Raw genomic sequence first — 17821 nt, 5'->3', positions numbered from 1 at the left:
TTTTAAAGGCTAAGAGCATGGACTCCAGAGCCAGATTACCAGAGTTCAAATCCCAGCTCTGCTAACTCAGTAGTTGTATGACCTTGGGTAAGTTACATAATTTGCATCTCAGACTCCTCACCATTATTAAAAGAGTAATAATAACAGTTATCTATTCCTTATTATGAGGCTGCTGTGAAGACAAATTAAAACATGAAAAGCACCAGAACAGGGACTTCCCTGGTGGTGCAGTGGTTAAGACTCCATGCTCCCAATGCAGGGGGCCCGGGTTCGATTCCTGGTCGGGGAACTAGATCCCACATGCATGCCACAACTAAGAGTTCGCATGCCACGACAAAGATTCCACGTGCAGCAACGAAGATCCCGTGTGCGGCAACTAAGACACAGCGCAGCCAAAATGAATGAATGAATGGATGGCACCGGGACACAGTAAACACTGTATCAATGTTGGCTGTATTATAAATGTCTGTGTGGGGGGGAAGTTGGGGGTTGGGGGGAGAATATACATGCTATAAATAAGTAAAGGATACATTTTCTACTATTGTGCTTAGGATTTTATTATAGCAAAGATGAAACTATAGCCAAAGGAAAATTCTCCTCTAGTGAAGTATCTGAAAGCTTGATAGAAACACAGAAGTTCATGTGCACAGGAGTGGAACCCATCTTCAATTCTTTAGCTTTTCTTATTACATCCTCAAAGAAGCTCCCTCTGTTAATGAGAGCCAACCAGGGAAAAATCATGTAGAGAAAAAAATTTATTTTTCAGGGCTTCCCTGGTGGCGCAGTGGTTGGGAGTCCGCCTGCCGATACAGGGGATGCGGGTTCGTGCCCCGGTCCGGGAAGATCCCACATGCCGTGGAGCGGCTGGGCCCGTGAGCCATGGCCACTGAGTCTGCGCGTCCGGAGCCTGTGCTCCGCAACGAGAGGCCACAACAGTGAGAGGCCCGCGTACCACAAAAAAAATATATATATATTTTTCAAATTTTGTAGTGTAGAGAAAGACACATTAAGGGTGGTTTGGATAGAGGGCTGTCTGGAAGCAAATGGATGAGTGAGAATGCCTTTCATTCATAGCTTCCCAGGGTTTCTACTCTGTCAGCTACAGTTCTAGGTGCTGGAGATACAGCTATGAATAAAATAAAGATCTTTGCCCTGTTGGAGCTTACAGCCTAGTGGAAGACTAAACATAACATGTCAATTTTGAAGTGACAAACGCTGTGAAAAAAATTTTAAAGAGTAATTTAAAAGCCTCCCAAGTAGGAGAATGAGGGTAAATTGAAGCGTCAAAGAGTCACAAAAGGCCTCATTATGAAGGTGAAACTTGAGCAAAGACTTGAAGGAGGTGAAGCAGTTACCCAAGCAGATATACAGGGCAGGGAACAGCCAGAGTAAAGGCCCCATGAGGAGCCTGCCTAGCATGTTGAGGAGCAATAAGGAAACCACTGTGGCTGAAGCAACTGGGGAGGAGCAGTAAAAGTCTAAGAGAGGAAACAGGAGCCCTCTCAGTAATCTGCATTTCCCAACACAATTACATAATAATCTGCTTCTGTCAGTAATGATATAGCTGCACGGATCCAGTCATGCTTCCCACCCAGCTCTGACCATTTCTGGCACACAGCTGTGACAATGACAGCACCATAATCGGGGATGGCCAAGGGTAAGACAAAACTAACAAAGAAATCAAAGCCATGACTTTGGCTTCATGTTTAGATACTCTATAACAATCTAACCGGGCCTAATACTATAAAAACACACAAAACCTTAATACTTGCTTTTCTTCAGCTGAGAGAGTCAAGGATTACCATGCATAATTTCAAAATATAAACCATTTATTCCAAACATTTGCCATGCACTATATCACACCACTGTCATTAGAAAAACATCACATGACCCATGCCCTATAAAGAAATACACGGCATGCACTTAAACTGAACACAATGAAGACAGCCCCTTAATTAAAACTTAACAAGAGTAATGCCACTCAAGGCCAAAATTTCAGTCCAATGAAAAACTAAGTCCAGTTAGCAAGAGACAATTTTAACAGACAAAAAACAGCAGCAGTCTTCTACTTAAAAGCTCCACTAAAAAGGAAGGGACAAAAAGGCATACTCCCAAGAGGACAAAAAGACCAAGAGAAAAGCAGATGTAGGAATGATCATCTAGCAAGCAAAAACAAAAAAACAGACGAAAAAGCCCCAAGCACTTGCAACAGAAGAAAGCTAACAAGAAGCTTTCGCAACATAGAACCTGGAAAGGCTTAAGAAATGGAAGCAGCAGTACCTTTAAAATTAAATTTAAAAAGAACAGTGTTGACTGAAAACCTGTATAAAAGCAATCAGACCTCCCCCGGTTAGCACGCCAGGCAACCATCCCTCTCCAACAACAGTAGAAGCCTGGAGATTTATTTACTCTCAGGAGAGTTTGAAAAGAAGGGACTCTTAACCTAAGAAAGAAACAGGTAAGTAAAGTAAAGGATCGGTCTAACAGTCTCACATCCAACCAATAAGAGTTCAAAAAGAAAGAAAAAGTAAGTGGAACAAACCGTCAAAGAGTTAACACAAGAAAAGTTACAAGAACTCAAAGAGGTGAGTTCAGATTAAAAAGGTCATCAAGTGCAATCAACATATTCAATGAAAATTAACACATACCACCGCATATCCACTGTGAAATCTCAAAACACTGGGAATAAAGATTAGACCCTGTGTCTTCAAGAAAAAGTCACAAGAATTAATATAGCATCATTCTTCTCAACAGCAACACTGGAAGCTAGAAGACTATGAAGTAAAGCTTTCAAAATACAATTCTGAAGTAAAATGATTTGCAGTCTAGACTCTAAACCCACCAAACTACCAATAAAGTTTAAGAGCAGAACACTTTCAGACAAGCAAAAAGTTTACATTCCATTTTTCTTCTTGCTCATCAAACTAGCAGAAGAAATGTTTTACTAAAATAGAAATAAACCAAGTAATAGGAAGACTTAAAACAAGGAGAAAGACAAAGGGAATTCCCAGAATGATAATAGTGAAAGAAGTTCTAAGCTGAGAGCTGACCTTAAAAAAAAAAAAAAAAACTAGTCTGGACTGGAGCGGGAAAGAGAACTCCAGAGGAAGGGATCCAAGAAGGAAAGGAAACTGGCAGATTTTCTGATGGGTGAGAGCACACTGAGAGATTTATACTTCTGGAAAATCTGAAAATAAAATTTTAATAGTCACAAGGAAAACTTACAAAATGAAGAAAGGCAACGGGACTCTTAAGTCCAAGGAAAATAAAAACTGGTAACATAATTATAGCACACTATTAACATGAGACATAATCATACCACACCATTAGGCACAGGTACAAATAAATTTGTATTTATACAGTCACAGCAATAATTTCTGATTAATAAAAAATTGACCTAACTACACTATAAGGGAATAGGGTACCTGAAGTACATAAGAATTTAATTTTTATACCCATTGCCAATCTCTAATAGTAGGCAATCAGTACGTATATGATATTTAACACTTAAAAATGAAGAAATAGCATAATGAGCATGTTTTTTTGAAATATGGAGATCAAAATCAAACAGCTAAAAGAAATGAAAGTGATTAGCTCTAAGGAGTAGTAAAGAGAGTGGAGAGATGAAGAAGGGAGATTGCTGGGTTTTATTTTAAGCTTTATTTTTTTTTTAATGTATTACTTTGACAAAAATTTCTTTTAAAAATGGCTAAAATAATTGTTCCTTGCTGCACTGATTATAAACAGTAATTGTTAATGCAGAATTCCACTAAATTACAGACATTCCAAGTAACACTTTTTACTATCAAAAATAATAACCAGGGAGAAAGACAAAGTGACTTAATCAAAACAGGAAACAATCACATTGATAATTTAATGACTCAGGAGATTGAAAATCTGCTTCCCACTAAAAAGTAGTGGAAATCAAAGTGTGTCAAAATCACGTCTAAGGGCTTCCCTGGTGGCGCAGTGGTTGAGAGTCTGCCTGGCGATGCAGGGAACACGGGTTCGTGCCCCGGTACAGGAAGATTCCACATGCTGTGCAGCGGCTGGGCCCATGAGCCGTGGCAGCTAAGCCTGCGCATCCGGAGCCTGTGCTCCGCAGCGGGAGAGGCCACAGCAGTGAGCGGCCCGCGTACCGCAAAAAAAGAATCCACCTGCCAATGCAGGGGACACGGGTTGGAGCCCTGGTCTGGGAAGATCCCACATGCCGCGTAGCAACTAAGCCCGCGAGCCACAACTACTGAAGCCTGCGCGCCTAGAGCCCGTGCTCCACAAGAGAAGCCACCGCAATGAGGAGCCCACGCACAACAATGAAGAGTAGCCCCCGCTTGCAGCAATTAGAGAAAAGCCCGCGCGCAGCAATGAAGACCCAATGCAGCCAAAAAAAAGAAAAGCTAGTAGTTAAGTTTTCACTGAACAGAAATGTCAAAAAAGAGAATTCTCAAAACAAATTTTTTATCCTAATGGTTTCCTACAAGACAAAAACCTATCCCTCAAATTCACTATAATTTGCCCGTTGGTATCATAGTTTTTTTGTTTGTTTGTTTGTTTCGGTACGCGGGCCTCTCACCGCCGTGACCTCTTCCCATTGCGGAGCACAGGCTCCGGACGCACAGGCTCAGCGGCCATGGCTCACAGGCCCAGCCGCTCCGCGGCATGTGGGATCCTCCCGGACCGGGGCACGAACCCGTGTCCCCTGCATCGCCAGGCAGACTCTCAACCACTGCGCCACCAGGGAAGCCCCAGTATCATAGTTTTTTTATACAACTGCATGAGATGATTTTCACAGTCCCTAATTACTGATATCATTACCTTACTGATAAAATAAGCCTAGCACTGCTATTTTAGCGTAAGACTATACTTTCCAAAATGCTTAGTACTACATAAAACAAAAATTCTAGAGAATTCTGACCTGACATTAATTTTTAAATGTATCATAAAAAATAATTTAAATATAATTATTCTAGCGTTTTTATTCCTTGAAAGTGGAAGCTTCCTAAAGTGAGAATAAATTTTCACTTCAAAACAGCCTATCAATCATAGCATATGAAAGGCCACAAAAATAAGTTGTTTTGGGACATCCCTGGTAGCACAGTGGTTAAGAATCTGCCTGCCAATGCAAGGTACACGGGTTCGAGCCCTGGTCCAGGAAGATCCCATATGCCACGGAGCAACTAAGCCTGTGTGCCACAACTACTGAGCCTACGCTCTAGAGCCCGTGCACCACAACTACTGAGCCTGCGCACCACAACTACTGAAGCCTGTGCTCTAGAGCCCACAAGCCACAACTACTGAGCCCACCAGGTACAACTACTGAAGCCCACGCGCCTAGAGCCCATGCTCCGCAACAAGAGAAGCCACCGCAATGAGAAGCCCATGCATCGCAACGAAGAGTAGCCCCCGCTCGCCGCAACTAGAGAAAGCCCACGCGCAGCAACAAAGACCCAACGCAGCCATAAATAAATAAATACGTACATAAAAAAATACATAAAAAATAAATTGTTCTGCAAAATTCCTCAGATAATCAAGCTATCTTCATTCACAAGTCAGAGCAGTCATAGATTTTTCTTATTGTATTAACAAAATATGTTGTCAAGGTCATCGTTACAAACCCTGTTGCAGGTCAGTTAGTTTTTTTCACATTAGGGAACGTAACATTACAAAGTTAATATTCATCCTACTGGATAATGCTGCCCTCAGTTAACCACTAACACTGCTTACAGGTATTAATACAACTGGTATGTACCACACATGAGAATGCTGAGTGACATTAATCTCTTTAATATACCAAATTTTCAATTAAGAAGCAGAAAAAAAGCTGACAAGCTCAATATAGGACATTGTTCATTTCATACAAAATAATATTAGGATGCCTCTGTCATTTCTGTTGCATACTGTGTAAACAGAACCTACTAATCTGAGTAGCTATTAAATATTAATCTCATAACAAACTATAAAATAGATTTTAAAAATAACTTGGAAATCTATCATTTCCATTTACTCATGCTTGCATTTCATTGTCAAACAAATCCTACATAGGAAGCGATGTTTTCCATCAAGTATATCTGAAATTCCTAATTTCATAAATTCACTAGCCCCTGTTCAATTTCTTAACAAAGTACAAGCCTCACCTTGCTTAAAGCATAGAGATCCAGAATTTTTCTCTCCACCACAGGGATCTTGAGGGTAGACCCCTGAAGCTCCCAAAATTTTGCTAGTTGATCCAAGAAGTCCAATCTCACTCTGGTCATTGCCTGAGATTATTAAAATACAGAAATGAGAGATAGGAATTAAGTTTTGGTGAAAGTAAATGAGTTTTACTTAACAAAGGTACTCATTTCTTTAAAGAAATTCAGACTTCTCATTACTGCTTAGTCCAACCTTATAAGTCAATAAAAAAGAAGCAAAATACTTCTATTAAACTTTACTAAGACAAAAAAGTTACTCTAATATATGTGAAAAGTTCTCATATTATCAACCAAAGCAATTTTTTGTAAAAGTTAACTTTAAGCTAATCAGAAAATTTAGTAAATCGAATTATTTTTTCTAAGCATTCTAAACCTGTCATTTCATCTAGAGATAATATGCATACTTCAAGTACACCAACTCTCCACCTCACTGATATTAAGATCCTCCATCAAGTATCTTATAAGAGACTAAAGGAAAAAAAAAAGGTATTAAAATCTCAAAAAATAAATGTTTTAGGAGCAGCAAGGAAAAAAAACAAACTCAGCATGACACATTAAGCCCTAACTGTCTAAGATTTCTCTTTTGTACTCTGGAAGTTTTTTACCACATTGAAGAATCTTCTGAAAATCTCAAAAACAGGAAGAACAACTATCTAAACAGATTTCAACTTAGAAATTTAAGAGACATTCAAAATGTTTAAAGGGAGATCTTAATAAATCATATTAAGAGTCCTAGAAAAGTTCTGTTAGAGCAAAAAACCAAACAAACATACAAAAAACACCTTGGAAAACTAGGTTTTTTTAATAGAAGAATTTTTAAAACTGTTTTCCAAAAACTACAAGATATAGAATCCTCCGACATTAACAAAAGAAAAATTTATTAGAATAATTAGCACTGAAGAAAGTAGAATTTAAGAATTCCAGTTCTCTAAAGCTAAATACTGGATATTTCCACCATGAAAAACATGGCTAGAGATAGTGTCCCAAAATCCCAGTTAAGCAGAAGAAACTGTAATTACTATAAACAATTTTTTTTAATCGGAAACTTCCTTCCATTCAGTCCCAATTAACATTAATTTTGAGCCCTGGTACATGAGCTTCTTAAAGTTCTCTACCTGGAGTCCTGATATAAAGAATAGATCAGGAGACAGAAACGGTGATGTAACAACACTCACCTCAAGTTCATTCAGACGCTGGACTCTGGGAGTAAAACGGAAGCTTTTTACTTCACATGCAAATGGAGGCTGCCAATCCTAAATAGAAAAAATTTCTTCACCATATTGGTTAATAAGCAAGGAATGCACTATTCATTCCCTTAATTTAAGGGGTGAGTTGCCACAAATCATGTTGACAACAGATCAACTTACAAGTCTTCTTTAGTTAGAGACTAAAAGAATAATATTTTTTAGATAAAATAATTTATTATTACTTATCTCTAACATTCTAATACTAAGCTTATTTTATCAATTTTCTCCTCAAATCTCACAGTCCCATTATTTATATCTGACAATTACGCTTTCCCCAATTACTCAAGTGGAATGCAATAAACTCATCTCAATACAGCATCTAGTAAACATCCAAGTTTATCAAAATAAAAAGAAAATAGAATTTGAAAGAAACAAAAAAAGGTAAAATTAAAGACCAAAAGGTAATGTTTTAAAAGTACTTATGTAATTGGACAATGTGTTTTTTCATTCATGTGGAATGTGACACAGCACTTTAAAGTCTATGTTATATAAATGTTTTGTTCAAAGCCCAGCTTCTGGGCACCCAAATTTTTTTTTCAATATTAAAATTTTTTAAAAAATAGCAAACCCACAGAACAAGGACAATTTCCAGATTGGAGATGTGGTATAACTGAAATGAGACAGCACATTTCAAGTAGAGTTCCAGAGACCATAGTTTGATTTAGCCTAAATAGTTATCTATTTAAAAATGTGAAAAGTAGTAAAAAAGTTTTTATCTTACCTTGGAAACTAAAGAAATCCACCAACATTGAAATTAAATTCTGCTTGTAGACAACATTTACTTTCAATAATAATATTGTGACACAAAGAAGGTATATTATTTCAACCTTTTGTAAGTAACAAAAAGCTATACATATATATATATTTTTAAACTAAAAGGAATCTTGTATAGAATTTCTAATTCATTAAAGCAACAGAATAAATGAAAATATGGTTTAGGAAAAGCCTCAGTGCTTAAGGTCTTGTCAATATCAGGTAATCTTGATAGAAAAAGAATTAAGTGAAAATAAATTTTTCATAAAAGAGTTAAGTGAACTTTGGGAAGGATGCCAATACACATACCACCACTCATCATAGCAATTATTTGTTAATCCTTTGCTTGCAACTGATAGTCTATAATCGCAATCAAATTCAATGAGCATAAGGGAAGTAGCTTGCCTAAGTTTTAGAAACAAATAGACTGATCTAGATTCAAAATCTACTTTGCCATTGCCCAAGATCACACATCTGATAAGTTATTTAACTTATCCAGACTTGTCTCATCTGTAAAATGACCTTATTTACTTACTGAGGCTTCAAAGAATATTAAATGAAAACATCTGTAAATGCTACACTAACTGCTCCTCCTCCCCCCTCCATCTAAGCTCTTTTTATTCACTGTGGTAGTTTGCACACTTCTGTGCTAGTTTGCGGTGAGAGAAGCTTTTTAAAATGCAACAAGGTGTAAAAAGACTGGATTTTATTTTATTACTAGTAGACAAAACATAAAGCAAGATATCCCTTTAAGGAGCACTAAGACATGGTTCACAAACTTTAATGTTCATTAAGAATCAGGAGAGTACTTGCTAGAAAAGCAGTTTCTAGAACTTCCATATCCCGAAACTGATTCCAGTCTGGGAATGAGGCCTAGGGATCTGCATTTTCACAAGCATCCGGTCGACCCTAGTGCAGGTGGACCAGGAACATCATTTGGAAAGCACTGGACCTAACGGGTAGAGAAAAAACCTTTGACCTTGAGCAAACCCTCAACCTCTTGGGGCACTAATCCCCGCAAAACAAAGAGTAGTATCAGCTTTCCTCACCGTAAAGACAGGATCCTAACTAACCTAGAGGCAAACCCAGTTACATGCAGTAACTGCGATTCTTATGTTTTTAAGATTTCAACGTTTTCTTCCACCTCCATTATTGACAAATTTTTTCTAAACCTCTAAATGTTTAAAATAATTGCTTTTTCCTTCTCCTTCCCCGGGAAGACTTTTTTTCACTGCCGCAGTAATCAGTCTGGGGTGCTTGTTTGGGGATACCACCTAAAGGGACGACTAGAGCTCAGATTACCATTTAAGAAACCTTAGCCCTGAGATAAGGTCTGCAGATACTTAATAAATGAAGCGTCAGCAGGGCTAGGAGGAAGCAAGAGCCGACGGAACGGCAGTTTTTCCTATCGCACTGTAACGAGGATTATACGCGAGGGTAGGGTAGGGCTGTCACGTCACGATACTTCAGTCACCTTACGGCCAAAGAAAGGCCGAAAGCCTTTGTTACCCTTGCCCACAACCCAAGAGGGGAAGAAAAGTATCAGTTCCCAAGCTCTTGGCGGATAGGCCCCGGGACACGACTCTCGCGTCCAGACGTGCCTACCGAAGACCCCAAAGAAACCAAAGCGGAAACACGGAGAAACTTAAAGTCCAGGTGTCGAGACGCCAGTGCGAGCGAACGCGAAAGGGCAGCGGACCGGGAAGTCGAGCTAAGCCGATCAGACTCCAGTACCTTGGGCGGTCGGATTTTGCAGATGCCGGTTTTCTCCGCCAGGGGCCGGATGCGGCCGATGAAGCTGAGCGGGTCTGTGAACTCCTCCCAGCTGGGCTCAAAGACCGGGCACTCCGGAGGCGGCACGAACTCCGCCGCGTAGCCCCCCGGCCCCACGGCCGCCATGGTGGCACCGGGGGCCCACGGGGAGAAACGCTGGCTGGGGCCCGGCGATTGCGCTCACGTCCCCTGACAGGGGCCGAAGCTCATCTTCTCGGGCGAGACCCGCTCAACACACGAACCCCAAAACCGCTTCCTCCTGCGTTTGTTATTGTTTCCTTCGGGGCTTTTCCTCTCGGATCGGGGCTCACCGGAAGTCGGCGTGCGACCAAATCCCTCCGCCAACAGAAACAGGATCCCTCCGCAGCGACGTGTCGCCCCGCTACGCGACCTTCCTTCCCCCTCCCTCTCCCGGCAACGCAGGTCGCTCCTTGGCTCCTCGTGCGCCGAAGTTCCGCGCTGCCGACGACTCCCAGCTGCACAGCCCGGCGGCCCAGCCGCCCCTCCTACTGGGCTGTGGGGGAAGCGGCCGGACCGAGCGGGGCGCTCTTCCGGCGCGGAGGATGCGTAATGCGCCGGGGGCAGAGGTTCTACTTCCGGCGAGCGGAGCCCGATCCCTCTTTGTGTACAAATGGACCGGAACACAAGCGACCGGACCTCGCAGGGCTGCCTGTTTCAACCTCCGTGTCTGGCTGTTTCCAGATAACTACCTTTTCCGGCATCGCCCTTTTTTTAGTCCTTTCACCTTTGGTGTCCCTTTCGAATAATCTCGTTCGGCCACTTTAATCCGCCCCATCTCCATAGCAACAAGTTCGGGTCCAGCCTACCCTCTCGAATCTCCCCGTGGGCCGGCCTCCGCCACCATCCGGGAATTGATTTCGTCCTCCGAGAAGCAACGGCTGTTGACCTTGTTTTTCCAACCATTGGAGCCTTTCTCAGTTTTCTGTAACAGCTACGGCAGCTGTTCTGGCCCTGCTTGTCGAACATCTTTGTGCCGGCGGACATAGACGCTTCCTCCAAGTTGCTGAGAATGACGCAGAAAGTACTAAAGAAGAAACCGTGAAACGGTAGTTCTTGTATTATCTATTGGAAGGAAGACTTACTTCCCAGGGCTTGATCTCATGTTCCCTGTTCAATTTAAGCTTCCCCCAGGACCTAAATTGCCAGCTATGGCTAATGACTACCGAATCTGTACTTGCAGCTTGGACTCCTCCCCTGAGTTACAAGTCAGTACATCTAGCTACCTACTGGACAACTACACTTTGGTAAACTCAATGTGTCTTGAACTCATAGTTCCCTACTGTTTTTTCAGTGTTTCCAGTTTCCACGGATGACTTCATTCATCTATTCAGTTGCCTGATCCAGAAATCCAGAAATAATCCTTAACTCTTGCGCTCTCACTACCCACATACAACCCTGTGTCAAGTCTGGAGATTCTATCACCTAAAAACCTTAAATCCACCCATGTCTCCATCCAAATTATCACGATCCTAATTTAAATTCTCTCTGCCCTGGACTGTGATAACAGCTCAGTTCTTGCCCCCTGTCACATCTCTTTCCTCTCATTTATCAGGTTGCTTGGTCTAAACTCCAGAATTCACCTCGTCACTTTTCATCTCCAAACTCAACTCCAGGGACTTCCCTGGCGGTCCAGTGGTTAAGACTCCGTGCTCGCAATGCAGGGGACATGGGTTTGATCCCTGGTCGGGGAACTAAGATCCCTGCAAGCCACATGGCAGGGCCAAAAACAAACCAAAAACCAAAACAAAAAAAACCAAACTCGACAACTCCAAACTCCTTTATTGTTTGCTGTCTTACTTATGCTTCCTCTCTTATGCTTCTCCATGCAGTACACAGAAACTTTTGTGGTGACTTCAATGCACCATGCTTTCTCACCTCTGAGCCTTCACAGATAATGTTTCCCGACCCCCACAGTTTCCTATATCCCTTTTCTGGCTAAATTCCTACTCATTCTTTATCAGATGAAGTTTGAAGGCAGTTTGCAGGAGAATTCCATCTTGCTTGAGGAGGCTGGCTTTTCATTCTAGTCAAGCCTTCAACTGATTGGATGAGGCCCACCCACATTATGGAGGGCAATCTGCTATACTTAAAAGTTCATTGATTAGATGTTAATCTCATCCAAAAAAACACCCTCTGAGTTAACACATCACACCATTAACATAAATATATTTGATGAGTAATAACAATATTTTCCAAAAGAAATTTAGTGAAAAGGGTGGCATTGGTTTACAGTTTTTGAAATTTAAAAAAAAAAATTTAGCTTAGTGGCATCCAGCTAGATTCTCATATCTATTTCTGCCCTCAATCTGTTGTGATATGTTGTTTGGGTTAAAATATATGAAGAAAATCCAACACCACACAGATGTGAATGGAAAAGGGACAAGTATTTTTTTAAATTTTAGCCTTTTCAAATCATTGTAATTTCTTTGAGGCTAGCAATGTGGAATCTAAAATTTTATCAATGAACTTTTTGTACTCTGTTGTATTAAAATGGTAGTCAACATTTGTCCTTGAATGGACTTTTTACCCAGTCATTTTGTAACATCATGCATTGATCATTTCAAAAATGTTGGTTCACTGAGTTATACAGATCTTCCAAATGTTGATGCAGATCATATATTATTTTTTAAATCACAAAAATATTACCATTGATCTTATCAAAAAATTAGGAAGCTGTCAAACTCATACTGACAGAAACAAGTTTTCCAAAATTACAATTTTTACTTGAAAAGCTCAAATATTCATTATCAACAAATACCATCCATTGTTTCCACTGAAGAGATGGGCTCACATTGTTCATCTTCAAGAAAATGTCTGTCAGAAACCTAGATCTGAATAACTATAGTTTGTCTATTAGGCCTTCTGGTGTTCCATGGAAAAAATGGCTCGTTTAGCTTGTGTTTTCCCTTGAGCAGACACTCCCACTTGGTGCAGAAGTACACCATGTGTACTTCCCATTTCATCACAGACTATTAAAAAAGACGTATTAAAGAGTCAAGGTTTATTAAAATGAATATTTTTACTGCTTCATCTGGTATTCTTAAGTAAAACTGGCTTTTTTTAAACCATGAGTGCATGTGATGAAGACCACTTCTACAGTGTGTTGGTGCCACTGTGATGTGTGTGTGCTACAGGACCAGCAATTTCACCCACCATTGCCTTTGCACCATTGGGGCAAATATCATTGGTGAAAAAGGAAAATAGCATCTTAGTATTAGTATGAAAATACTTTTGACTGCAAGACCTTCAGAAAGTATCTCAGGGACCAAAGGGGTCTGGGGATAAATAGGAGTCTGTAGACCACACTTTGAGAACTGCTGGTTTATCCTATAATTTGAATTAACATAATAAAGGAGAAAGGACTGGAAAAGACCTGCTTTAAAAAGAGGAAAGAGGGACTTCCCTGGTGGCACAGTGGTTGAGAGTCCGCCTGCCGATGCAGGGGACACGGGTTCGTGCCCCAGTCCTGGAAGATCCCACATGTCGTGGAGCAGCTAAGCCCATGCGCCACAACTACTGAGCCTGCGCTCTAGAGCCCACAAGCTACAACTATGGAAGCCCGCATGCCTAGAGCCTGTGCTCTGCAACAGGAGAAGCCACCACAATGAGAAGCCCACACACCGCAAGGAAGACTCAACGCAGCCAATAAATAAATAAATAACTTTTTTAAAAATAGAGGAAAGAAAAGTAAATAACCTATTAGAGCAACAGTCTCAACAACAGATCTTTGATTCTTAAATATTTAAACATTTAAGTTTTTACACTGTATATGTCACTAGGTTCTTCTAAAATACAATAAAATGGGTTCTCTGACATACTTTAACATTACAAGGAATCAAGTATAATTAACAAACCCTTAAATTCATTTAGGCCAAAATAATGACAGTTCATTTTGTATCTGGTGGTCTGTGATTGAATTCAATTATGTTCAATTCAATCAACATTTCTCTTAACATTTGGTTCCCACCCAATGCTATGTTTGATCACTTACTCCAGTGCTTCTTAATGTGTGTCAGAATGGAGTCTGGGGAAGGCATGTATATGGACCTAGCAAAATCAGACTTAGTATTTAGAAAAGAGACAAAAATTGTTATTTGTACTACAGAGTAGAGAAAGTAAAAGATAACAGAGTCAATTAATAGGAATACATATACTATATACTTAAGACACATTTTTAAGTGGGGTTTGGGAAGACAGACTCCAAGTACTTCATAGGGGACAAATTGGAATAGGAGGGAGAAATTCAATTTTTATGAACTATACAGGTTGAAAAGCTATGGCTTAAAATATCCCTTCTTCCTTTATCATGATGTTTTTTGTTTGTTTGTTTTTATTTGGCTGCTCTGGGTCCTCGCTGCCGCACACGGGATCTTCGTTGTCCCATGCGAGATCTTCATTGTGGCATGCGGGATCTTTAGCTGCAGCATGCAGGATCTAGTTCCCTGACCAGGGATCGAACCCGGACCCCCTGCATTGGGAGCGCGGAGTCTTAACCCCTGGACCGCCAGGGAAGTCCCTATCATGATGTTTATAAGGAAATAAGTTGACCCTCGAACAACACAGGGATTAAGGGCACCAACCCTCCATGCAATCAAAAATCCACTATGATTTCCAGTCCACTGTGTCCATGGTGCCTCAGTATCTGCAGTTTCTCCTTATCCACAATTCCACATCCATGGATTTAACCAATCTGAGGTTATGGAGTTCTGTAGTATCTACTATTGAAAAAAAATCCATGTATAAATGGACCCATGCAGTTCAAACCTGTGCTTTTCAAGGATCAACTGTAATCATCACTTGAAATATTGCCTTAAAAAAATCTTCAGATCACGTTCCTACCAGAGCCATTAAATATGATGTAGGCCTGACACTTACAAGCGATCTCCAAATTCTTATGAACTGCTGCTGTGCAATACTGAATTAATCCCTTCCTTTATAACTTCCTTTTCTGTATCTTAATGTTTAAATGAAAGATCACTATGTTAAAAACTCTGGGGACTTCCCTGGCAGTTGAGCGCTTAAGACTCTGCACTTCCACTGCAGGGGGCATGGGTTCGATCCCTGGTTGGGAAACTAAGATCCCACACGCCATGTGGCATGGCCAAAACAACAACAATGACAACTCTGATATAAATGTATTTTCTTAACCAAAGCTCCTCTATATTTGTCTTCTCTTTCTTCTCCTGGAATACTATGCTGTACTAACTGAACTTATTACTGGCTTCAACATTGCCTTAAAATTCCACAATTTTTGAAAAAAATTTAAACCTTGACATATTCTTCATATGTAATTGATAGTTTTATTTTATCTCTTCTTCAAGACAATCAATGAAAATATTTGTACCTTAACTGAAGTCGACAGAACTACTTGCAAATTATCACTTTTTATTGTCCTCCCTTAATTAAGGCATCAACAACTACTTTCAAATCATTCATATTTAAACACTCATATTTAATCTATGGCTACCTTTCCTCAGTGTCCACAGCTTATGCTTTACCCAAGATATAAGTATTAGTTACTTCACTATGATTTAATTTGTATGACCTTGAATGGATTCCTAATCACCTATGCTTTTCCACTGAGCAAATAAAGGACTGCTGTAAGGCGAGGAACATCATTATCGATGAATTTAGCGTGGTGCCAGGCAATCTTCTATGTGCTGGATATGTGGGCAATGAGCAACAACAAGGAGACAAAGTATGTCTCCTCACAGAACTTAGATTCTAGTGGTGAGGAGAGACAAAATCATGAGCACTCGCAAATATATACTATTCTAGGCAGTGATGAGGTCTTTTAAAAAGTAGAGAAGGGAGGGTGTGGAGGGTGTTAAGCGGGGGATAGGGCGGTCAGAGAAGGACTCAAGATTGATGACATCCGAATAGAAGCTGTGCTATAAAATATATAATGGGGCTTCCCTGGTGGCGCAGTGGTTGAGAGTCCGCCTGCCGATGCAGCGGACGCGGGTTCGTGCCCCAGTCCGGGAAGATCCCACATGCCACGGAGCGGCTGGGCCCGCCATGGCCAGTGAGCCTGCGCGTCCGGAGCCTGTGCTCCGCAACGGGAGAGGCCACAACAGTGAGAGGCCCGCGTACCGCAAAAACAAAACAACAAAACAAACAAAAAATATATATATAATGACAACTTGCTACATGAATATCAAAGGGGAGGAATAACATCCAATTAAGGAGATGGTATTTGCATTGGCCTTGGTAGAAATTTATGAAGATTCATGGAAAGGGTCAATCCAGATAGAAGAGTGTGAGCCAAAGCTGGAAAGCACATGCTACATTCAAGAAATAACTAGTTAATTATTATAATGGAGAAAGTGTGGTCAGACTGTGGCAGTGTTTGAGTGCCCTATTATTATCTGGATTTCATTCTCTACTCTGTGGGGAGTCACCAGAAGTTATGAGCAGGAGTATTGAGACAGGCTGGGACCTGGGACCTGGGACCCTTTACTGCAGTGCTTGCAGCTGAACAAACATCTTCTCCTCTAGCAACAGAGCACAAAGAAACTATAAGGAACTAAAAATAACTGCATGCATCTGTGGTTGGGCAAATTATGAACAATAAGATACAAAAAGGCCAAAACCCACCTGCCACGATCCCTGCACACAGCACCACCAGGGGGGTGGGCAGACGCCCTAAGCCACCCCTCGGGCCGATCCACCTATCCATCCATACCCTCACCCCAGTTAAGGGACCATCTCACCACCCCCGCTTCGGGGAGCCAGCAAAGACACCTGTTTACTTGTTTTCACTCCTTCCTGCTGAAGCATGAGCTCCAATAGAGCCTTGCCTGAATTTCTCTTCTGGCCTCATCAATTTATAATGATTAAAGAGTCCAAGAACCCAGGTCGGTAACAGTATGACCTATCCAGAAGTGTGCTTTAAAAAAAAAAAAAAAGCAGCTTTTAAGGAATGGATTGGAGAAGGAAAAAAAGAACCTGAGGCAAAAACACCAGTTAGAAACCTATTGAAGTAATCCAAGTTAATGGTAATGAGACACACAATGGAAATAAATAGTAAGATACAAATTTGAGAACTAGTAGGAAGGTAAGATCACCATGATTTGTTTTTTTAAAAAATGCAGGTGCCAAAAGAGAGACAAAAGTACTGAGCCAAGGTGTCTGGGAAAATCTTGATATAACTAACAGAAAATCACAAAAGGGGAAAAAAAGCAGATTTAGAAGATGGCAAGTTCCTTTTAGACTTCCTTAGGTCTCAGACCAGTGAAGAGTCCCAGCTTTTCCATACCAGTAGTGTTACCAACCAGGGTCCTTGGATTTTTCAATCAATAGAAATTGATAAGAGGCCAGATGAGGAATTCAGGCAAGTCTTTATTGGGACTCATTCTGCAGCAGGGAGGGAGTGAAAACAAGTAACAGGTGCCCTTGCTCAACCCCGGGCCGGAAGGGTGGCTTAGGGGGTCTGCCCACCCCTCCCCAGTAGTGCTGTGTGCAGGGATCGTGGCAGGTGGGTTTTGGCCTTGTTGTATCTTCCTGTTCCTGTTTTGCCCCAACTGTGCAGGCATGCAGTTATTTTTAGTCTCTCATAGTTTCTTTGTATTCTGTTGCTGGAGGAGACGTTTGTCCAGGTGCAAGCATTGCAGTAAAGGGTCCCACATCCCAGCCTGTCTCAGTAGCTGCAGCTCTGATATTAAAGTGCCTTTCCCCCTACACCCAACTCTTCTGCAGAGATGAGATCACAATTAGCTTTTGAACTAACATATATGATTAAAGACAATTTCTCACACCTCTCAGGAAAAGGAGGGTGTGTCTGCTACCTGATAAAAACAACATTTATATACATACTCCTCTGACTGTAGAAACTGA

The 17821-nt window shown here is 41.0% G+C and overlaps 1 protein-coding gene across 3 annotated transcripts in view; it reads right to left on the bottom strand.

Annotated features, from left to right (window-relative positions):
• KDM5A (lysine demethylase 5A) overlaps positions 1 to 10579 on the bottom strand; it is an 82048-nt gene extending 71469 nt beyond the window's left edge. Inside the window, exons 1-3 of one of the 3 annotated variants that reach the window (XM_027093353.1) lie at positions 9926 to 10579; positions 7367 to 7444; positions 6135 to 6257 (exon numbers count right to left, since the gene is read on the bottom strand). In XM_027093353.1, coding sequence (XP_026949154.1) covers positions 6135 to 6257; positions 7367 to 7444; positions 9926 to 10090 — 366 coding nt within the window. In that variant the 5' untranslated portion in view covers positions 10091 to 10579. The remainder of the gene's footprint in view (positions 1 to 6134; positions 6258 to 7366; positions 7445 to 9925) is intronic. The other 2 variants (XM_027093351.1, XM_027093352.1) reach the window with 2 other exon arrangements.
• Between the last annotated feature and the right edge of the window lie 7242 nt (positions 10580 to 17821).

This window comes from Aethalodelphis obliquidens, unplaced genomic scaffold, assembly GCF_003676395.1.
Source record: "Aethalodelphis obliquidens isolate GAN/ISIS:26980383/991018 unplaced genomic scaffold, ASM367639v1 scaffold83, whole genome shotgun sequence".
NCBI lineage: Eukaryota > Metazoa > Chordata > Mammalia > Artiodactyla > Delphinidae > Aethalodelphis > Aethalodelphis obliquidens.
Note: the sequence above shows the minus strand (reverse complement) of the source record. Positions and strands in the feature narration are given on the sequence as shown.